This window comes from Macrobrachium nipponense, chromosome 23 (assembly GCF_015104395.2).
Source record: "Macrobrachium nipponense isolate FS-2020 chromosome 23, ASM1510439v2, whole genome shotgun sequence".
NCBI classification, from domain to species: Eukaryota; Metazoa; Arthropoda; class Malacostraca; order Decapoda; family Palaemonidae; genus Macrobrachium; species Macrobrachium nipponense.
In genome coordinates this window covers 63244046-63267675 of record NC_061090.1, presented here as the reverse complement: position 1 = coordinate 63267675, position 23630 = coordinate 63244046, and the positions used below count along the sequence as shown (strand labels likewise).

The following is a 23630-nucleotide window of genomic DNA, read 5'->3' as shown; positions in this document are numbered from 1 at the left end:
TGAAGCTTTCCTTCGAGGAAGACTTCTCCTTCACTCTTTGATAGAGATCGAAGGTGGTCGATCTCCAATCCTTATTTTGTTTTCTTGAAGGAAAGAATTTAGGATGGAGATCGTTGTTCAGAATCCTACAAATATACTACGTATATTAACCTCGCGACATGATTCTGCTAAGCAGTTGAATTGTCCGAGGGGTAGGCGCATATCCTAGTTAATCTACGGATTGCGACTTAGACGAGAAGTATTCTAATTGAACTGCAACTCGGGGTTGCCTGCAACCTCCCAGGAGGTTTCAGTTTCAATTTTATATACTTATGGTTTTGTCACGACAACACCATTTCAACTTTTATATTTACCGAAATTCGTTTCGCCTAAATATAATTGCTCGAGCATATCTTTTATGCTCGGTGGTTCTAGCCGAACGCATTCCTTCGTGGAATAATGGATTACCTGGCAACTCAGGATGACGAGTCAGCGAGAGCCCAGGCTCAGCTACTGCGTATTGAACTGCCTGATAGCAGCTCAGTATCAGCTGGGCCTCCGAGATGCACGGTCAGTTATGTCTCTCTCTCCCCTGCTTTGATTGACTACCGAACCGTATCTCTGCCCAACAATCATGGACTTAGGTCTCTGATTAACGGGGATTCTCGCAATAATGAAGGACCATCTACTGATGTGACGCTAGATTCCATCGCCTTCGACATTGCGAGAATTTTCAACAGAGATATCTCTAGGACTCTTTCATCTTTCTGTTTACCGCACGGTAACAGAAGTCTGTACAAGTCTTCCGCTGCATCGCACTGGGATAATGCGAATGATTTTGCAGACATCTGAGTTTGTCTTCAAAATATCTCGTATTCGTAGGTGTACAATTGTTCATTGTTCAACCCGAATTAACAGATCTGTCAGAAGACATCGCCTACTCTCCGACCTGACAGCTCTACTTCCAAATGTTCAGCCCATGAGAAGCAGTTCTTCAGGCGGCTTTCCCCTGTGTTTTCATTACTGAAGAACGCCCCGCTTTCATTGCAACTACGACTTCTCACCGGACAGCAATGAAATAGCGGTTAGCGTTTTCAGTCATTTGTAAGCACAGGTTATGAATCTTGAGAATCCTTCTCTCGATTCGTCTGTGAAGACGTAGGTTGCATACCGTCTTCAACGGTACATAGTGTTGTTTCTCCTTAGCTGAGATTCAACAACTATGAGATGTTTTGCCTTCAGGGACCTCGGTCTCTAGAAGGCAATTGACTTTCGCCTGTTGGGCACATGCCTTAAGAGAATCATCACCTCGCTGTCCGGCATTGGTGACAAAGAAATACATTAATTGTTTGGTCTCTCGGCATAACCCTTTAAAGGCGAAGGTCATGTGACTTACTCGGATGCTTGGACAACTTGCCTCCTACCGAACGCAGTCAGTCGGCAGCTGTCATAGCGCCCGAGTCAGTTACGAACTACGCTGTTGACTTAGTTCGGTTGTTACAGAGCAATCATTACTTCGTTTTAATAGCTTGTCACAGTACCCTTACCATCGACACCCACCATGGAGTGTCGGTGTCCTATCCACTACCGAGAACTTCGCTGCATGGGGATAGGAGGATGCGAGAGACTTCGTAGCAAACGGACAGACCAGTATGGGTACTGGACATCACCGAAGTAGAGAAGAGGGATAGGTCATGCGACTATTCCCTTCTTTTCCTCTGAGGAACTGCATGACTTCTCCTGCGAAGTCAAGCATCCAGGGGATGGGGATCCGTGACGCTCGATTTCGTACCGAACTTCGTAGCGAAGACTCAGAACCCTTCGGTCCCTGACGATTGGTTCGAGTCGTTCACAATCCCCTCCCTAATGGACTTCACCGCCTTCGATGCGAAGGAGATGCTGCCTTGTCCGCAAGAACTTCTCCGTGGCGCAGGTACTGAAGGCAGGGGTCTGGTCCAACCAGACCACATGCCCCTCCTTCTACCTTCGGGATATTGCCCACAGGTCCTTGGATCTTTTTCCTTGGGACCCGTGGTGGCTGCTCAACACGTTGTGTAGCGAACCCAGACCCTCGCAGGCTGAACAGCATCGAGTCCTGGTGTGACCGTAAGAAAGGATGAGTGAATGAGAGTGTGACTGGCTCCTCTTCCCATCTTTTTTCTTCCCCTCTACCTGTGGTTAGAGGGACACGGTCGTCACCCTGCTGGATAAGGACAAGATGCAGGTGAGCTACTCAACAGAGCCCCATCCTATCCCTTTCACTAGGGATAGGAGCGTATATCCACCACTTCCTCCAACAAGGGTTAGGAAGTGGATGCCAGCTTGAGACAAACCCATACTTTATGTTGCCTCTTGAAAACAGGAACAAGTTCTTGCTTGCTGGTACGAAGAGATACGCTTGCCTCTCTCTTAGTACTCGGCCCACACCCCGATCAATAGGACAGAGGCTTGGATCCCTCCCTCACTCTTACGACCAGGGAGGCATTCCAGGGATGGACGAACACCAGTCTGTTCATCAAAGACTCAGATTCCTCCCACCAAGAAGTGAGTCTTCCTATTGTTAAAGGACCGATGGTTTGTATTACGTATTGGAACAAATGACAATTTGTCGAAAATTGCATTTTTCCTAACTATACAAACCTGAGGTCCTTTACATATAGTCCCTCCTCATGCCACCCCTCACTCTGCGTATTTTGCATGGGCCAAAAGCAAAAGTGATTTGTTTACCTCCCGCGCGACTGTCGGACAAGCAGTTAACTACCGTTCTCCCCTTGTTCGAAGCTTACGACCGTTCCAGCTGCCGCTAGCTACTTCCTATTGTTAAAGGACCTCAGGTTTGTATAGTTAGGAAAAATGCAATTTTCGACAAATTGTCATTTTTCATTACCTTGAAAATTATGTTGGATTGGAAGATATATACAGTGGTCCCCCCCCCGCCCCGTATTCGCGGGGGATGTGTACCAGACCCCCCCGTGAATAGTTAGGACCCGCGAATGTTTGGAACCCCTATAAAAATGCTTAAAACCTCCTATTTCATTAGTTAAAACTCAAGAAAAAACACTCAAAATTTTCATACCTGGTTTTTTTAACTGTTATCACAAAAAGTGCATTTTCATACAATCAACTTACCTGTCAGATATATACTTAGCTAAGACTCCGTCGTCCCCGACAGAAATTCAAATTTCGCGCCACTCGCTACAGGTAGGTCAGGTGATCTACCGGCCTGCCCTGGGCGGCAGGACTAGGAACCATTCCCGTTTTCTATCATATTTTCTCTGTCGCCGGTGGTATCAACATTCTTGTTACTACCTCCTGATCTGAAATCTTATTTCAAAGCTTTTGATCATCGTTTCATCTGACTTTTTGGTGACGTACCTGGATCGTGTTTTTGGCATTCGCTACTGTGGACTGAATTTGGAATTGCTTTTGGATTTTTCTCAGTATGTCTGATTCAAGTGTTAGTGTGAGAATGTGTGTGAATGTAGGCTGCAAGGTGAGGATACCGAAGGCTTCGGTTGATCCTCACACTGTATGTCGTAAATGTAGGGGTTTGAATGTTCTTCAACTAATACCTGTCATGAATGTGAGGGGTTGTTAATGCTGAAGAATGGAAGACTCTAACTTCTTACTTGAGGAAGTTAGAAAGGGATAGAGTGAGGCGTGCATCAAAGGGTGTGTGTTCAAGGCCTATTGAGCCTTTTATTGAGTCTATCTCTCCTAATCTTAATGTTTTTGATTCTCCCTCTGTATCGGGATTTTCACAGGCTTTGCATTCAGAATTGGCCTCTGAAATCGCCGACCTGAAGGCTACTATCCACAAGATGAGGTCCAAAATGGCGGCCCTAAAAGGTAAGGATAGTGACAGTGACGTGTACAGTGAAGTGAGTGCTCCCAGTGTTGTGGAGGGGGCGTTTGATCGTCTCTGCAACGCTCCCAGGCCTAGGCCGCTTCCAAGCTCCCATGCCCAGAAGAGAAGGAAAGTCCAAAGCCTTAAGGAGGTCGTGGAGAATCCCCAACGGTCAGACGTCCCTTCAGCAGGTTCTGTTTCGCATCAGACTGCTCAAGACCGCTTTAGGAAAAGCGTCCTGCGAGAGTGCTTCTCCTCTTCTCCCTCTCCTTCACCTAAACGAGGGTGGAAGGATTCGGATCTTTCCAGGCCCCTGAAAAGGCATTGGAAAGAACCTTCTTTGAACTTGAGCCCAGAGCGCTTTACTGATGAAGCTTCCTCCTCGATCAAGAAGGTGAAGGTTGTGTCGACGTCCCCCTATATGGATGTAGCGGATCGTTCTCCTTCGAGGTCTCCCTCTCCTCCCATTGAGGAGGACGCCGGGGAAGCTTCTAAGAGGATCCTACTTGCTGTTCAAAAGCAGCTAGCCTCCTTGGTAGGAGTTCTGACTAGAGATCCGACGCGCAAGAAGGACATTGCTCTTCCTATCAAGAAGTCTCGTCCTCTTTCCCCTGCCAGGCGCGAGGCGCCTTCCAGGCATGAAGCTTCCTCTTCCAAGCATGTAGAAGAGGACTTGCATTTCAGAGCAAGTGCAAGAGAAGCTTATGACAGACGTGAAGCTCCGGCCAGGACGCCAGCCGGACGCGAGACGTCTTCCAGATACGTGCAGCCAGCCAGGCGCGAGATGCCAGCCAGGACGTCAACAGGGCGCGAAGCGTCATCCAAGCGCGAGGCACCAGCCAGGCGCTTGGCGCCAGCCAGGACGCCAGCCGAGCGCAAGGCGTCTTCCAGATGTGAGGAGTCAGCCAGGCGCGAGGCGTCATCCAGATACGAGGAGCCAGCTAGGCACGAGGCGCCAACCAAGCGCGAGGCGTCCTACAAGCGCCATCCGCCTACCAGACTTGATGCGCCAACCAGACGTGAGGCGCCTACTGTTGTCAAGAGGGACTCTGTACACTCTCTTAGTCCCTCTCCTATCAGGAGTTTGTCTCCCTCGGATAGAAGACTTCCTGTTTTTGCTGCGGATTCTCCTTTGGACCCCGAGATAGACGAGAATTCAGAAGACGAGGCTCGCGGTAGGGAAGGACTTTCTAGCTACAAAGTCTTAACAGCCCTTCTTCTTGAGGAATATGGGGACGCATTAACTCCCGCCGCTCCCTCTCCGCGCTCTCTGTTTTCAAGCGCAAAGGTGCCTAAATCCTCGTCTTTCCTTAGAATGAGATCTACTATCTGTATGAAGAGGGCTCTTCAGTCACTAAATACTTGGATGGATACTAAGAAGGAGCTTGTCAGGACGGTCTTCTGCATGCCCCCAGCGAGACTCGCTGGCAGAAGGGGCATTTGGTACCAAACGGGAGAGAATATGGGTCTTTCTCTCCCGTCCTCAGCCGAAGCAGACTTCTCTACCTTAGTGGATGCGTCTAGAAGACACGGACTGAACTCTGCCCGTGTGACTTGGGGCATTTTGGAATTGGATCATCTCCTCAATGGACTCTTCCACGTTTTGGAAGTCTTCAATTTCTTAGATTGGTCCCTTGGGGTGATGTCCAAGAAGGCGCATGACGCTGAGGGTCTCGACCCGGAAGTACTCCTTTGTATACTGTCGTGCATCGACAAGGCAGTACAAGATGGCTCCTTAGAAGTCTCCTCTTTATTTGGAGCGGGACTGATTAAGAAGAGGACGGTTTTCAGTGCTTTCTTGACCAAGGCGGTCTCACACTCTCAGAGAGCAGCTCTTTTGTACTCTCCTTTATCTGACTTTTTGTTTCCTTCTCAGTTGGTGAAGGACATTTCCCGATCACTAACTGAGAAGGCGACTCAAGACCTTCTTCTTCAGTCATCTAGGAAGAAGAGACCTGCAGCAATAGTTGAGAAGAAAGGGCCGAGTACGTCTCTTCAGCCCTTTCGCCCTCAAAAAGGAAGGCTCCTGAGAGGAGAGGTAGATCTGCCTTCCGTCCCTTTAAGAAGGGAAAGTGATGCTTCTCACCTCCAAACACCAGTAGGTGCCAGGCTCCTGGGATTTGTGGAGTCCTGGGCACGTATCAACACGGACGCCTCATCAATGTCTGTGATAAGGAAGGGATACCTTATCCCCTTCCTGGACAGTCCTCCCCTGACTTCAACTCCGCGGGAATTGTCAGCCAGATACAGGGACCCTGTGCTGAGGGATACTCTTCGACTGATGGTGGATCAGATGTGGGACAAGAGAGCGATAGAACTAGTGCTGGATCAAAACTCCCCCGGGTTTTACAATCGCCTTTTTCTGGTTGCAAAGGCCTCGGGGGGCTGGAGGCCAGTACTAGACATCAGCGCTCTGAACAAATTTGTTCAGAAGTTCTCTATGGAGACTTCGGCCTCAGTCCTTGCGGCTATGCGCCAAGGAGATTGGATGGTGTCTCTGGATCTCCAGGACGCCTATTTTCACGTCCCGATTCACCCTTCATCGAAGAAGTACCTCCGTTTCATGACGGGGGGAAGGATCTTTCAGTTCAGGGCCTTGTGTTTCTACCTGTCCACAGCTCCTCAGGTCTTCACAAGCCTGATGAAGAATGTGGTGAGGTTTCTTCACCTCAAAGGTGTAAATATCTCTCTGTATCTGGATGACTGGCTCATCAGGGCCAGATCAGAGAGACAGTGCTTGGAGGACCTTACTTTGACCCTAAACCTGATCAAATCGTTGGGATTACTCGTGAACCTCGAGAAGTCGCAGCTGACCCCCAGACAGAACTTAGTCTATCTGGGGATTCAGATGGATTCTCGGGGTTTTCGAGTATTTCCTTCGCAAGAGAGACTCGCAAATGCTTGGAGAAAGTCTCTCTCTTCTTAGGGAAAGAACGGACGTCGGCGAGGGAATGGCTGAGCCTTCTAGGGACCCTTTCCTCGCTCGAACAGTTCTTTCCTCTAGGAAGACTTCATTTACTTCCACTTCAATTCTTCCTCAAGAGGTCTTGGAGTTGGAAGACCGGACATCTTTCAGATGCCTTTCCCATTCCAGTGGAGATGAGACCTCACTTAGAATGGTGGTTGCCCCCGTTGAAGGAGAACAAGGGAATCTCCCTGAAGATTCAGAACCCAAGCCTAGTGTTATACTCTGACGTGTCGGAGAAGGGTTGGGGAGCAACATTAGGCTCGAAGGAGGTGTCAGGCACCTGGGAAGCAGCACAGGTGTCCTGGCACATAAACTGCAAAGAACTCTTTGCCGTACACCTGGCTCTGAAGAGTCTAGAACCTTTTGTGTCGAACAAAGTAGTTCAAGTAAATGTGGACAACACCACAGCACTTGCCTACATTCGGAAACAAGGAGGGACTCGCTCCTTGTTCCTTTACGAGCTTGCAAGAGACCTTCTGCTTTGGACGTCCCAGAGGAACATCTCCCTGCTTACGAGATTTATTCAGGGAGAAAGGAACGTAAGGGCGGACAGACTCAGCAGGAGGAACCAGGTCCTTCACACAGAGTGGACCCTCCATTCAGAAGTGTGTCAAGGTCTCTGGTCTGTTTGGGGGACTCCTCATGTGGATCTCTTCGCCACGTTCCTCTCCAAAAGGCTGGAAGTCTTTTGCTCGGTGGTAGAAGACCCCAGAGCTCTGATAGTCGACGCCTTCCTACTAGGCTGGTCTCATGTAGACGTCTACGCTTTTCCTCCTTTCAAGATCCTGAGACTAGTTCTGAAGAAATTTGTGGCTTCAAAGGGGACAAGGATGACCCTGATAGCCCCCTTTTGGCCGGCACAAGATTGGTACACAGAGGTGGTGGAGTGGATGGTAGATTTTCCCAGATCCCTCCCAAAAAGGATGGATCTTCTCAAACAACCACACTTCCAGAGGTATCATCAAAACCTCCCCGCTCTCGCTCTGACTGCCTTTCGACTATCGAAAGACTTGTCAGAGCGAGAGGGTTTTCTCGTAAAGTTGCAAGCGCGATAGCGAGAGCCCGCAGAGCCTCCACTAGACAAGTATATCAATCCAAGTGGGAAGTTTTTAGAAGGTGGTGCAAGTCTAAGAAGTTGTCCTCCTCCACTACCTCTGTAACGGAGATTGCTGATTTCCTGCTGTTCCTAAGGGAAGAATCTCATCTATCTGTATCCACAATAAAGGGATACAGAAGCATGCTTTCGGCAGTCTTCAGGAATAGAGGATTAGATCTGGCAGATAATAAGGATCTACACGATCTCATAAGATCCTTTGAGACTACGAAGTCTAAGGAACTGGTTCCTCCTAGCTGGAACCTAGATGTAGTGCTCAAATTCCTGTCATCCGAAAGGTTCGAACCTCCTCATCTGGCGTCTTTTTGAGACATAACTAGAAAATGCTTATTCCTATTATCTTTAGCTACAGCAAAAAGAGTTAGTGAACTGCATGCTCTAGAGGATAAAGTAGGATTCAAGGGGGACTCAGCCATTTGCTCGTTTAAAGCTTTGTTTTTAGCTAAAAACGAGAATCCCACGAATCCCTGGCCTAAGACCTTCGAGGTTCAAGGCTTATCAAGTCTCGTAGGTAGAGAAGCAGAGAGATCTCTCTGTCCTGTAACAGCTCTAAAAGTTCTACCTTCAGAGAAAACACCAGATGGGGGGCTCTAGACAAGGTCTTTCGTGCGCGGTAAAAGACCCCACAAGACTGATGTCTAAGAATGCTCTAGCATTCTTTGTGAGAAACGTCATTACAGAGGCGCATAAGATCTGTCCTGACGAAGAGTTTCGACTTTTAAGAGTGAAAGCTAATGAAGTGAGAGCAGTAGCGACGTCTCTCTCGTTTCAAAAGAATATGTCACTAAAAAACATCTTGGAAACGACATTTTGGAGATGCAACTCAGTATTTGCATCTCATTACTTGAGAGATGTTCGTGTGACCTACGAGAAATGTTTTTCTCTAGGTCCTTTCGTGTCTGCGGATACGATCCTGGGTTTAGGAGCTAACACCGATCCTTAAGTTTGTACATACCTTCTATTAGATATGTTCTAGACTTTCTGCTAACAAAAAGGGCTAGGTGTCGCACTGGCGGCCAGTCACTATTGTTCAGTAAGGAACTCTTGTGATATCTTATTAGATGAGTATTAATTTTTTTTGAAAATTTATGTATGTGTGCGTATTGTGTTTTTGAGTTATGGTTGTTGTGAAGAGTTTGGGGATAACTCGGAACAATCTTTATTACTAACATGGGGGTTAGGATCAGGTGGTCGGGATTGGTTGTGTGCTCTTTCATAAGGTGTATTGTCATATAAGTGGATCAGCACCCATTGACAAAGTCCTTTCAGGCTCTGCCGAGTAAGCGGATAAGACCCCATCGGCAGACCCACAAGAACTCTTGGCCATAGATCATATATCTCGCTAAAGTTTCTTGAGGTGATGCAGACTCCTGGGCAACAGCCACGAAGTCTACCACCTATCAGGTAGGAACCAAGGTTTTTTTTATATACCTACAACATATGTTGTTTACCTGTCTATTCCATTTTAGCTGTCTCTTACCCTCCACCAAAGGGTGCCAATCAGCTAAGTATATATCTGACAGGTAAGTTGATTGTATGAAAATGATATTGTTATGATACAATAAAGTTTCATACATACTTACCTGGCAGATATATACGATTTATGGCCCACCCAGCCTCCCCGCAGGAGACAGGTGGAAGAGAGAAAATATGATAGAAAACGGGAATGGTTCCTAGTCCTGCCGCCCAGGGCAGGCCGGTAGATCACCTGACCTACCTGTAGCGAGTGGCGCGAAATTTGAATTTCTGTCGGGGACGACGGAGTCTTAGCTAAGTATATATCTGCCAGGTAAGTATGTATGAAACTTTATTGTATCATAACAATATCATTTTATGATGAAATTGATAAAAAAGACCCCAGGAATTTGTGGATAGTATTTCTCATAGAAAAATACCGCGAATGTGCGAATTTTCCGCGAATAATGCGGGGAAACGTTCCCAAGAGAAATCTGCGAATGTGTGAGTCCGCGAATCTGGAGAACGCAAATATGGGGTGTCCACTGTAGTCTCATTACGACCACATTATATCTTTCTTCCTTCAGGTCTGCCCATAGGTCCTTGGAACCTCTTTTTCTTGGACCGTTGCTTACCCAGCTCCTTCAAGAGGACAAGTTGCATCTCGCCTATGGGGTGCAGTTCTAGAGGTAGGAAGGATGCCTCTCCACCTTCCCCTCCTCGTCCTTCCACTCCTCTTCCTTCAGGTTAAGGATAGGACTCAAACTTACACTTGCTGGTCGGGCATTTAAGGCGGTAGCTTACACATCAAGTTTCCTTTCTATTTTTCTTATCAGAATCATAGAAGCAATCCCGCTCCTTCCTCTAGCAAGGGGAGGAAGGAGACTTGGCAATAATGCAAACCCTTCCCAGAACTTTTAATTAATGCCTCAATGCCTCTGACTAAATATTCTTCCCAGCCCTTTTTTGGATGAGTTACAATTCCTCACATTTCAAAAAGGCCCAGAAGTCTGACTCTTGATTATGCAGCTCCTATACTCCGATGAAGTTGTCAGAGGAAGGGGACTCCTCCCTTTTACGACCAGGAGGAATATCCCAGGTGTGCTGAACTCCAGTCAGTTCTAGAGACTCACATTCCTCCCACCAATCAGTGAGTCTTCCTAATGTAAAGGAACGAGGGTTTGAATATCGTTTAGGAACAAATCACAATTTTTTAAAGTAAAGTGCAATTTTCCTAACTATACTATACAAATCTCAGGTCCTTTACATTAATGCCCACCTCATGCCACCCCTCAATTTGAAACCTAGGCTGAAAGGTAAAGTTGAGTATTTACATACAGGTAGGTGGTCCTAACCACTACCAGACAGTAGTTACTGCCTAACCACCTTGTTCAAGAATTTAACGGCTATATTCCAGCCTATGCTGAAAGTAATTCCTAGTGTAAAGGACCTCAGGTTTATATAGTTAGGAAAAATACAATTTACTTAAAAAATTTGTAACATTTTTTACTCACCCCTATTTGGATTTCACCATTATCCGATGGACCCTTGTTTCTATTTATCTAGATAATTAAAGTATTATGTATTGGTCCTCTTTTTGTTCTAAAATGATAGGCTTTAGCATTCTAGTAAGGCTGTGGTTTGTATTTGTAAAACAGGAATTCTCTTTAGTTCACATTTTGAATATTTTTAATTTATTTCTTTCAAAGCTCATCAGTTAAAGTAATCATATCTACCCATACTTTTTGGGGTAGGTAGAAAGCGCACTTAAAATATTATTTGCTCATTTTTTAAAGCAAAGTATTCTAAACAGGTGTCTCAGGTTCTTCGGCAAAATGAAACCGTCATTAAAATAAGTGGTGGAGAGGAGGTGAATTGGTTATCGGATGAAGGCTCTACAAGTTCATATTCAGTGGTAGCAGTTGATTCAAATCAGCTGGCCTCTAATTCTCCAATTGAAGATAAACTTTCAGCTGCACGTTGTCTCCATACTACAGGTAATCAAATATATTCTAAATACTACTGTATTGTATCTATCTGGTCCATTGGTATAGTGGTTAGTGTCGTGGAATGCCACTCAGATGTGAAGGGTTTGTGTCTCCCCCAGGTCTATGAAAAATCACTGATTCTGTATCATAATCAGTTACTGCTGCAATTAGCTATCTGCAGTGGGAGGTTGAAAATTCTTTGGAAGCTTGAATTTCAATCAGTGGCCCCTTTGTTCTTGTTCAGTGTGCATAGGTTTTAGCTACTGATATTAGGGGAGGATTTCAGCTCAAGAGGCTCGAGTTGAAAAATTTTACATAAGTATGACAAAATTTGATGCACCATGATGTACAGTCAACCCCCGGTATTTTTTTTTGGGGGGGGAGAGGGACCACAACTGCCTGCAAATAGCTAAAATCCGTGAATACTTGACACCCCCCCCCCCTCTGAAAAATGCTGATAACTTCCTATTTGTTCCTACACATTATACAAACCCTCGGTCCTTTACATTAGGAATTGCTTTGCAGTGAGGCTTGAACACAGCCATTAAAACTCTTGAACAAGGTCTTTAGGCAGTTAATACTGTCCAGTATGCGGGGAGACCCACCTGCCTGGATGTAAACAATCCACTTTGTGTTCAGCCATTTTCTAATGCAGATGTGTTTTTGTGAGCTCTTGCATTATTTTTATATTTATTGAATATACTTTGTTTGATATTTATTAATATTGAAACCCTGTTTAATATTTATTAATATTCAAACCCATTTTTTGTGATGGCCTTGCAAGCCACCTTACCCCAGAGTGTGTGTGTCTTGGGGTCAGCAGCAAGGGCGTAATATGCACCCTAATTACATCGTCACACTCTTTGGTATTAAGGGCAAGACAGTATATTTGTTATAATTATTGAAACAAACATTTGCACTTGCGCTATTAATGAATTTCTAGGAGAAATCTTCGATGTGTTTGCCCTCGTTTTTCCCTCTCGGTATTCATTCTTTGTGGTGTTTTCTCCTTTGCCCTCATCACCTCAAATGTTGGGTGAGAAGGGGGGCCTTTGGCGATTGGGACTTATTCTCAGGTCTTCTCTTGTTTCGGAGGGCAGTGCCCTTCGGAATGAGAGGAGTCTCCTTTTATTGATCATATATTTTCTTTTTTATTCAGGTTGACAGTTAGCAGTCATAGTACACAGCATTAGATTATTAGATATCTCACCGTGTTGGTTATCCTAACCCTCAGGAGTGTACCTGGGATACTAGCATGCTGCAGCACTTCCCTGTGTGTGTGTGTGTGCTGTTCATGACAAATTCTACTCCCAGCTGCCCTGTGATTCCTGCCTCTACTGCTGCTGATGTCTGATTGTCATCTTGTAGAAGAAGCCCTGAGTGAAGAAACGTCATCCTACACTGCCCTCACTTTCCTTTTCTGAGCCTCAAGGAGGTCCTGGGAAACTGGATTACCCTCTTCAGCCAAAGAAGAGGAACACTGCATCTCCCCCTAAGAAGTCCTGCAGGATTTCTAAGGGGCTGTGGGATCTCTTGTCGGCTCTTCCCAACCTTCAGGCTTGGGAATTGATTTGCAGGCCCCTGGGTTTTGTGTTTCAGGAGCTGTGGGAGTGCAAGGTTTGATTTGCATTCCAGTCACCAGTCTGTGTCAGACACTCGTTCACGAGTTGTTCCGAAAGCTCATGTTTCTAAAGATTCCCGAGTATCCGGAACTGCTGACAGAGACCTCTCACAGTCCCAGTTCAGGCACAGGGTGAGAGAAAGAGTGAGATATTCATGTGTTTCATCTCCTCCTGCCTGCACCATCGCTAGCACTCACTGAGTGCTTGCCAATGCTAAGCAGGTTTCCACCTGGTGACTTGATTCTGAAGGTTCAGACATCTCGAGAAGCAGATGAGAGGTTCTTTTTGAAAGTTCTACGGAACTTCTAAGGGAGTGCCTCTCTCCGAGGAGGCAGTAGTTCCTCTTTGGCTCTTCCGGCGGGATCCAATTCGCATTTTCCTATGGGGTCTCGTGATTTTGGGAGCCTAAGGTGCATGTTTTTATAAAAATTGCACTCGTAATCCAGTTCTTAGATGTCTACCTCTAAGACTGATTGTTCTTATGAGATTCGGGGGTCTCGCCGAGCACTCAGGTGAGACAAGACACTCCCGATGATTGTTCTTACTCTTACGAGATTTGGGAGTTGTGCAAAGTGCCTGAATTCATTAGAATTTCTGGCCCTTGCCGAGCGCTCAGTTTCTCTGGAATCACGAGCTCTTGGGGGGCCAGAAATGATGGTGCCAATGACTGTTCTTACGGAACTCGGGAGTCTCACCGAGCTCTTGAATTACTACTTGGTATTTTTAGCGCTTGCAGAGCACTCAGATTCTTGGGAATTCCGAGCACTCAGATGAGACAAGACACTCCCGATGATTGTTCTTCCAAGAGTCTGGAGTCTTGCCAAGTGCTTGAATTCATCAGAAGTTCTGGCGCTCACTGAGCACTTGGATTCTTTGAAATCACAAGTGCTCGGTGGACAAGAGAAGTCTCTACCAGTACAGGGGAGATCACTCTCCAGTCTGATGTGGGCACATGGTAAAGTGCTGAGACACTTAGGGGTGTTGTGTTTCGACACTGCTTGCCAACACTTTCTTAAGTGCGTGGTCAGGTTACAGAATCCCTCTTTGTACTTCTCGAGGGGCTTCAGCCTTGAAGGAGAATAGTGAATGTGGGAGGAAGTGATAGTTCTTAGCTGATGATTACCAATCTTAGTTGTTTTGTTGTGATCTGCTCAGCTCACTCGATTTGGCACGGCCTAATCGCATGCTTGACTGTCCATGTGAACTTTCTGCTTTTCTCAGGTTGGTTCTTTTCCATGGCATAAGCACCTTCCTCCCCAAGCTGCAGTCATCACAGGTTGATGATCGTCCACGATCTACCCCTCCAGTTGGTTCTCTTAGCAGAACAGGTAGACTGCACATTCTTTACCTGGTTGCTGGACCCTCTTGGTTTTGCTTAGAAGTAGAAGGTGGACAGGGAGAATTCAAGTGAGTGTTTCTCTTTTTTGGAATTCGGCTACAATGATTGGTATTTCGAGATCAATCCTTGGATCATCTCGGCATACACTCTAGTAGTCGAGGAAAGGTGTCGTCTTCATCTTTGTGGTCATCGTCATCGTCTTCTGCTGCCTCCTCCCCTTCATCAGTCTAGGAAGAAGGTAGCCTCTCCTCCCCCTGAGAAGCCCCGTCACAGGACTTTGAAGGGTCTGCCTCTTTACACAGAAGAAACAGTTGGTTCTTCTGTAGGCTCTCCTGACAAGTTATGCTTACCCCTGGGTATAGCGTTCAGTGCTGCATTGGTGGGGGTGGTGTGGGAGGTAGGGGGAGCTCATTCGCTAGACACTCCGAATGTGCAAACTCTATGGAGGATTGTGCATCCAAGAATTGGTGCCTGAGAGACTTCTCACTGTCCCGATTCTGGCACAGGGCAAGAGAAGGGCACGAGTCATACAGTGACTCACACCTGCCTGTCAACACTAGCATAGTGTTGCTACAGGTTCAATGCAGATGTGCCTGTCTCTCAAGACAGAATGTCAGGAGAGTCTGAGAGGAGGTCCTCTGAGCAGTCTTCTTCACTTTAGGTTTCGACCTCGGAGAAGATGGATGTATGGCAAAGACATTGCAAGTTCTTGCCAACCAATGGAAATGAGCGCTCTCTCCTCCGGAAGTGTTTTTGCCAAGGCGGAGACGCTCTCCTAGACTTGCATTGCTATCATCACCACAAGTTGATGATTGCACACAGTCGGCCCCTCATGCTGGTTTCGTATGTGAGACTTACCCAGTAATTAATTATATAGCAATAGTTTCCAATGTTCGGCAGCCTGATTCAAATTTCACGGGTAGTGCTACAATTGTTCAGTGCAGACATACAATGCCATCCCCTGACGACAATACTAGGAACAACTTAGCAGAGCAATTAATTCTATTTCCTGCGATGCTTGACTTAACATCGAGTGCTTACAACCGTTTGTTCTTATTTTCTGGTTATATCACTGGATTTCAGTAGTTACACAACCACTGAAACGCATTTGTAGCCTTCGATCAGGATGAATTTGTCCTTTTTTTGTTTTATTCAGATTATCAACAAGCTGGATATTTTTATTCTCCTCCAATAGTTTTTGAATATAACTCCATTCAATTAGGCCTAATGCTTTTGCATACAAGTTTTACTTACTGGGCTTATGCTATGCACAATTAGTTGGTTAATAATTGCCTTAAGCAGGATTTTACATCATTCCTTTAGGCCAAGCTTTTCTGTTTAGATTTTGTTTATCGACCGTTGGTCATTAGTCTGACACTGGTAAATAATTACCTTAAAATAATTGTCGAATGTTATTCCATTCTCGTATCTTAAAACCTTTGCATTTGTTATGTACTTACTGGGATTAGGCTACGTGCAAGTCGCCAGTTTATAATTACCTTTAAAAGCAATTTGTGAAGATTACATAATTCCCTTAGGTTATACCTTGCTTTTGGGATTTCGTTTACCAGCCATAGGCTATTAGTCACAAGCCGCCAGTAAATATAGTTATTTTAAAGTAATTTGTGAATGTTGAGACATTCTTTTAGGCCAAACACTTGCATTGGGCCAATACATTTTGTTTTGTTTACCGTTGCTTGCAACATTCATCACTTTCCTTTGCAGAAACTGAAAATGTGGAGGTTGAAAGTATTATGGAGAGAATGATGTTAACATTTGGCTACAAGAGGCTTTGGGAGAGAAGGCTTACATGGCCGCCGCATACGGAGGTATTTCCTGGCGTCACGCAATTGTGAACGTTTCACATTTAAGCCAATAGCCTCAAGCTCACTTGGCACACTGGAGCACAGGCAGCCACTTGAGTCATTTAGACTTGAGCACAGGCCACTCAAGTCAATTAGCGGGGCACATAAGCGGTTACTGATTGCTATTAGTTTCATTCCTGATAATTTTATAATGATTTATTTTTTAATAATCGGTTATTCGTAAATTTTCTTTTATACTATTAGAGTTGAATTTGCTTTGAGACTTAATATGAAAACGTTTGGTGATATAAACATATACAGGCAGTCCCCGGGTTACGATGGGTTCAGCTTACGACGTTCCGAGGTTAAGGCACTTTTCAATTATATTCATCAGAAATTATTTCCAGGGTTACGACGCATACAATGCTCATCTTGCAGAAGAAATATGACACCAAAAATGCAAAATAATAAATTTTTGAAGCTTTTTTCGATGAAAAATGCAATAAGAATGCAGTTTACATAGTTTGGAATGCACCTAAAGCATTAAAAGTAAGGTTTTATTAGGATTTTTTATGATGTTCCGGCTTACGACGATTTTTGGGTTACAACGCGTCTCAAGAACGGAACCCCGTCGTAACCCGGGGACTCCCTGTATACTGTATAGATATATTTAGAAGGGTAAGATATTTTATAATTCATACATCTTAATACATGAAATGCTATTTCATATTTTTGTAAATAATATTTGTTTTATTCCTTTATCACTAATTGGAGAACAAAAGCAGTGTTTTTACATTACTAGAGTCCAATTGGCTTTAATACTTAATGTGAAAATGACTGGTTGATATAAAATTACTATTATTTTAGAGTTATCATACATTTTGAGATATTTCATTGGAGATTAGTTGATAATTATTACAGATAATTATTCAAGGATAATTATTACAATGAATTAATGGGAGAAGTCTTGTGTTCATTAATTGTTGAGTTTTTGTAACTTTGGAGAATATTTCAGTGATTCACTGGGGATGAGTTTTGCTGAATCTTGATGAATCTGACTGAATCTTGGTGAATTGTGTTGAATCTTGTTGAACTCTTGCTGAGTTTTGTGCTGAATTCCTTGGAGAATGGACAAGCATTAACATTGGTGATATTTTTTGTACTGATACTGATGATTTTGATGATAGCAATTTTTTTGGTGATTTTGTGATAATGATATTTCTGATACTGATTTTTTTTATACTAATCCTGGGCGTTGTAATGCTATCAAGGGAGGTGAAATCCTTTTTTTGAATATGGGAGGAACTAACAACAGATTATTTTAGTTTTTTTTCCTTTTTTTTTATGAGTTCAGCAGATAATTGCTTGACATCTGGTGAGTTACGGGAGATAGTGAACAAGGCCGTTGATTTTTCTTTTCTCCTTTTTTGGAAATTAGCCATCGCTGACACAAGTTTTCTTTATCATGGGTGAATTTGAATTTATTTTTTCTCTCCAGTTGGTGTGAATATTTTTTAATATCTCAGTTCGTGACTTAGAGTCATTGTTCGGGAACGTGTTCGTGTTTTAGCTATTTGATGCTATAGAGAAATATATGGGAGAATTTTTTGCACGTTTTGAATGCATACGTAATGGCACTACATTTTTTCTCTGGATATTTGTGTTCCAGAAATTGTGAGTTTTCTTGCACAATACCTTTGTTGTATTTGTGACAACTTTGTGAGAGATAGGAAACTTGGATAAGTTTTCTAGTGGCCTATGTCGTAGTGCATATGGAGAAGTCTTGGCTAAGACACTGTGAATTTGGAATTCTGTTATAATGAGTTGTGGCACATTAGTGATTTTTTCTAGAATTTTCTAGATAGTTTTATTTGCCGAGTTTTAGCCCTTTTTTTAGCAGTTATGCTAAATGGAGTGAGTTTTTATAGTTTTTGACTATAACATTGAGTTATTCTCTGGAGAATTGGAGTTATAATTGAGATATATTTGGAGTTATAATTGGAGGTATATATTATTTTGGAGTTATAATTTGAGATAATATATTGGAGATATATTTTTGGCCATTTTTGATATTTGCCAATGTGATATGAGCTATGTTTAGTTCAATTATTTTGCAGCCATCTTTGTTGCAAATGGAGACACATTTTTGAGGAGATTATGGGGCAATATTTGTGAGTGTGTGAGTTAGTTGCCTTGAGTGCACATTTTCTGGAGATATATTTTTTGGAGCCTTGTTTTGTTCCACATGGAGTTATTGGGGAAATAGAGGTAAATATTTTGTATTTGCCGAAATAGAGGTGATTATTCTCTATTCCTGGAGTGGTGTCTTTTTTTTTGTTGACATGTGGCTATTGGAGAAATAAGAGAGAAATATAAGGGGGTTGGTTTTTAACCAAATGGAGGAAATATTTTTATAACCAGAGTGGTGTTATTATTAATATGGTGTCTCATAATGGAGTTGGAATTAATCTTTGGCGGGTGACCTTTTTTTTGTGGTTATGGGAGTTTTTTTGAGCAAAGAGGAGATTTCTGTTGTTCTCTTTTTTGGTTTCGTGACTATTTAGAGGCGAATGGCATTACTGCATTACGAGTCATTTGGAGATGTGTGCATTTTTTATGTTCACAAGTGTATTATTTTTGGAGACATATAATGGGGTAAAGTCATGTTGAGAGAATAAGTCTTTGAGACAAATCTTTGAACACATTAGTCATATCCTGGAGTTAATTCTGTGAAATGTGTCTGTTAGACGTTTTTTTGAGAATCATGAGTTTTCCAAACTTATGTGTCTGACTAGACAATTTTTATGCTACTGTTAGAGCATACGTCCGCAGGCGATTTTTCTGCTGACAAGCGATGTGATGAGCCGTGTGCTGACTTTTTTCCTCTGATGATGATAGATCAGAATTTTTGCAATATCTGGAAATGTTGACAATAGCATTTCACGAAAGCGCATGTGTGAGAGTTTGCTTTCTGGCAAATTCCATAACTTTACATGGAGCATTTCTTGGGGAAAAACGCGGGAGTTATGCATATTATACATGTATTATATATTTTGTGATTGGGGAAATCTTCTTGTGATTATCCTTTTTTTTATTATTTTTCTTCCTTTTCCTGTGAGAGATGTAATTTGGGGATTGAGTTTAAATAGCATTTCTTTTTGGATGGGAGATGTGATTTTTCTGGGGTTGTTACTTACGTAAAAGGGAGTTTGACATTAAGTCTCATTGTATTTAATTATTGAGCAGTAAAGGGGTTTTTGCTGTTAAAAGTTGGAGATTTTTACTGATTTTGTGGGTTGTTCAAATATCAGAGTTTGAGAGAACATTTTTTGGGTCTGGGTGTTACGAGATTCTTTTTTTCCCTTGGGCTCATTACGATTTTTTTTTTTTTTTTTTTTTCTTGTGAGCACATTCGAGTTTGAAATGTGAGTACAGAAGTCCGTGGAGTTGCTGTGATTTCTGAGTTGTGTGTGTGCTGATGTGTGAGTTTGGAGAATTGAGTTGGAGAACTTGATATTTTTTTTTTCTTAGAGAGTTATGATAATGACTTATGATTTAGTAGTCATATTAAGGGAGTTAATTGGGAGACGTTCAGTTAGTATTTCTGACTTTTTGAGATCATTGTTTGATAGAAGTAGTATGTCTGGGTTAATTTTCTTGGATTGACCAGTGACTTGACTGACATACTAACACCAAAAGTTGTTTCCCGACTCCAGCAAGACGTCCACCAGCCGTGTGAGAGAGGTTGCTGTTATTTTACCCCAGGGTGATTACAAGAATTTCCATGATGGTGATCAAGAGAGTTCTACAGCGTGTCTTTTGGGGATCTGCAGAAGCCGTGAGAAGTCTTCTACAATGAGGGAGGCATTCCGTCTTCCTACAGCTTCCTACAGTCTACTGTCTGTGCAGCTAGTTGCAGACAAGCGAAGAGGGATATTCAAGAAATGCAGAAAAAATGAGAGAAAATGCGCCTAGTGTTATTTGGAGATATAAGAGTAACAGATTTTATTTTATAATGCCAGAGACGTGCAGTTATTTCGTATATTTTATTTTAAGCCGGCCAGTGTGTTTTGTATTTTGCTAGGCGGGGGCTATCATATGGGGTGGCCGAGCATCTGTAAGGCCTAGGGTTTTTGATTAATAATATATTGTCCATGTGTTCCCTTTGACCTATGGAATGTGGAGAACAGTGCAGAGGTAACGACCCGAGAGTAGCTGACAATGAGATTCTAGGGGTGGCGTGAGATAAAAATGCTTAGTTCAACAAGTCAATGTACTGAGTTTATTAACTCTTCTCAAAGTGCCTTTGTGAAACTGGATGCAACTAGTGTTGCGAGGCGCTAACGAACTGTGTGTTCGTATGTGCGTGTGCGCCTCTTTCTGTTAAAAGAGTGTCATACCCAAGCCTATGGGAAGATTTTGACAGAGGGTCTTCAAGTCACAGGCAAAGATGCCGTGGCATTCGCCGGGGAGTTTTTGTGACATAGTGTTTTAGTGTCCGGCTGTTTGGGTGAGTGTTGAGTTACTTTAGCCGAAGACTGGCTTGTTGTCTGTTTGACATTTTTATGATAATATCCAATGTTTCACCTATGATTGTCAATCTTGTGTGTGTACTTACCGGGATGTGTTCTGTATCTTTGAAACAGACGGTTCTGGAATGCAGGGGGACAAAGAATTCCCAGAGGGGTGTAGACTTTTTTGGTGACTAGACAATGTACGATTTCGGGGTTTTTGAGTTATTCTGTAAGACTGGATTACTTGATTGATTAGTTTATTTATTCGTTGTTAATAAACGTTAATGTTATGATGCGACTCTCTCATTTTCATTACCTGTTAGAATGGAGAGAAAGAGGTGGAGAGAGAGAGGTGTCGGTGCCGGAGAGAGAGAGAGAGAGAGAGAGAGAGAGAGAGAGAGAGAGAGAGAGAGAGAGAGAGAGAGAGAGAGAGAGAGAGAGAGAGAGAGGCTGTGTGTGTAATGTTGTGTGTGGTTTGCCTTCCGTTTCGTGTCACGCTTACCTTATGAATAATGGGGGGGGGGAATCCCCCCATTAACATATATGAAAGGCTGATGTACTATTCATGTAGTATTATGAATGTTTCAGGCCTTGATGCCAGTATTCCCTATAGTGATATATATAAAATATGTAGTTAGTGATTGATTATTTATCGATTATTTTCATGAAAAGTAATCAGTAACCAAGATTGCCAGATGCGCTGTGTCTCTCATCTTGCCTCCCGTCTGCCAACTCCCTTCGCCTCCCAAATCTAGCACCAATTCTCTCCTATTACTCATCCGATCTTCGTCATTTGCTCCCACGCCTGGCTCCATTGCTTTCTTCCCATGGCTTTGCCAGCTTTTATTTCGATTATCATGAAGTACCAATGTAACAGTGAAGTGCTGTGCAGTGGAGGAGGCGGCTACTTGTCGCTCGATTCTCCTAGACAAAGGTCACTGTCCTGCTCCCCCACACCTGGGAGAAGACATACCGGAGGTCCAAGGGAGGTCAGGGGGCTACATACAGATAGTCGCTCCCTCAGTCGAACCTGTTGCTTGTCAGTCCCAAGTATCGACAGACAGCCACTGGAAAGGCGTCTTTCTGGATTTGTGTTAGAGGAGGTGACTATCTCGCCCCTCAGATCTTCTAGACTTTAAGTTACTGTCCTGCTCCTTCTCATGGCCAACAACTGCCTAGAAGAGGATATACTGGTAGTCGAAGGGAGTCCGAGGAGGTTGCCCCGGTAGTTGCCCCCTCAGTCAAACCTGTAACTTTTTCCAGGTATCGGCAGACAGCCATTGAAAAGGCGTCTTGTTGGATGTGTAGTGAGGAGGGTCCGTTTTCCCCCTTCGGTCGAACCTGTTGTGAGCTTATAGATTTCAACCGAACGCCGTTGAAAAGGCTGTCATCCTATTCCAGTGGTTCGTCACCCAACAAATCGCGTCAATGGCATGATTCTTTTGTCTTTTGACATCTGAAGAGATATTATTCAGTTGATGAAGCTTATTACCCTTGCAGTCATGTTTGTCTGACTCCTCACAGTCTATGTTTGATTCGAGACTCAGCTGAGTCGACTCACAATCAATGTTCGAGACTCATAATCGATGTTCGAGACTCTCAATCGATGTTCGACTTGCAACTCAGCTGATCCGACTCTCAGTCAGTTTTCGACTGGTGATTCGTCTGATTCATCTCACAGTCGATGTTCGACTCGCGACTTGGCTATTCCAACTCTCAGTTGATTATCGACTCACAAATCGGCTGATGTGACTCACAATCGATGTTTGCACCATTGAATTATCTTTGCAGGTTCCAGCACTTGGGCTATGCCCTAAATTCCATGATCAATCAGTCACAATTGATGTTTGACTCATGACTCAGCTGACTCAACTCAGTCGCTTTTCGACTCACAACTCAGCTGATTCAACTGAAGGGAGACCGATTTATTAGGTTTCAACTGAATGCCACTGGAAAGGCGTTTAGTGAGTGGTACTCAGTAGGCATCAGATTAAAGGACGGTTACTTATTCTACCTAATTAGTACTATGTATATTGAACACCCTGTGCTAGCACCTAGACATTGGAAGCACCGTAAGCGACTTTTTGCTTCCATTAGCCGTTCCTCTCCCAGGCGTTTGCAGCCAGATGTGTCGACTCGCTCGCCCTCACAATGCTCTTAAAGGTGGAGACACAGTTTCGTCTGCTGAAGAGGAAGTGAGTTAGAATTCTGCTCCTGCGTTTGTATATTTGAGCCTTCTCAAATACTTTTGTCATAGACGCTCATCAGAATAGTATCAATTCTCATGATGAACACGAAGTTTTAGAGCCTAGCCGCTCGAATCTTGCTTGTATCGGGCATTTTTTGTCGAGTGTCAGTCCTTATACAGCCGCTCTGGGCTATGTGAGGCGTCTGCTCCCTTGCATCAGCTCACTTGGCATTTTCCATGCCTGACCTGGCACCAGCTGTTGGAAGTCTGGCGTTTCGTTCATCTTCTTCGACACTAGGGGATCTTTTTTTAGCCACCATTCGAACAGGAAGTTTCAATCACTAAGACAGATATGTGGCGAGAAATGGCAAGCATTCCTACAATCAAACCAGTTGTAGGTAGAGAGCAAATGCTTTGTTTGGTGGGTGAAAACCTCTGCTTTCCCTTCAGGAAGCATCTTTTTTGCTTAGGCAAATACGTTATCCTAAGTCTTTGGTTTGCTATCATCACCACAAGTTGATGGCATCAGTTATTGCCCGCTCCCGCCAGCTCCGAGAAGAAAGGCCAAGAATAGTCATCCTGTTTATTTTTTTTCCCCTCTGCTTCTTGGGTTACAGAACTCTACGAAGTACACTCCCTAGAGTTGGGATGTAAGAGACTGTGTTTCTGGTTGCGATCTTTGGATCTCTCCAGTGTTCCCGTTTTTGAAGAACAACCAGTTCGGCATGAATCAGTCATCATCGGTGCCCTGTTTTCGCTGTAGAAGCTTCCCATTGGGATAACTTCACTGAAGCTCTGTTCATTAGATAGC

General features: G+C 43.9%; 1 protein-coding gene across 1 annotated transcript in view; it reads left to right on the top strand.

Annotated features, from left to right (window-relative positions):
• The window catches only part of LOC135201328 (pyruvate dehydrogenase [acetyl-transferring]-phosphatase 1, mitochondrial-like), a 68475-nt gene that overhangs the window by 29183 nt on the left and 15662 nt on the right, over positions 1-23630 (top strand). The window contains exon 2 of the mRNA XM_064230183.1: positions 11177-11360. Coding sequence (XP_064086253.1) covers positions 11177-11360 — 184 coding nt within the window. The remainder of the gene's footprint in view (positions 1-11176; positions 11361-23630) is intronic.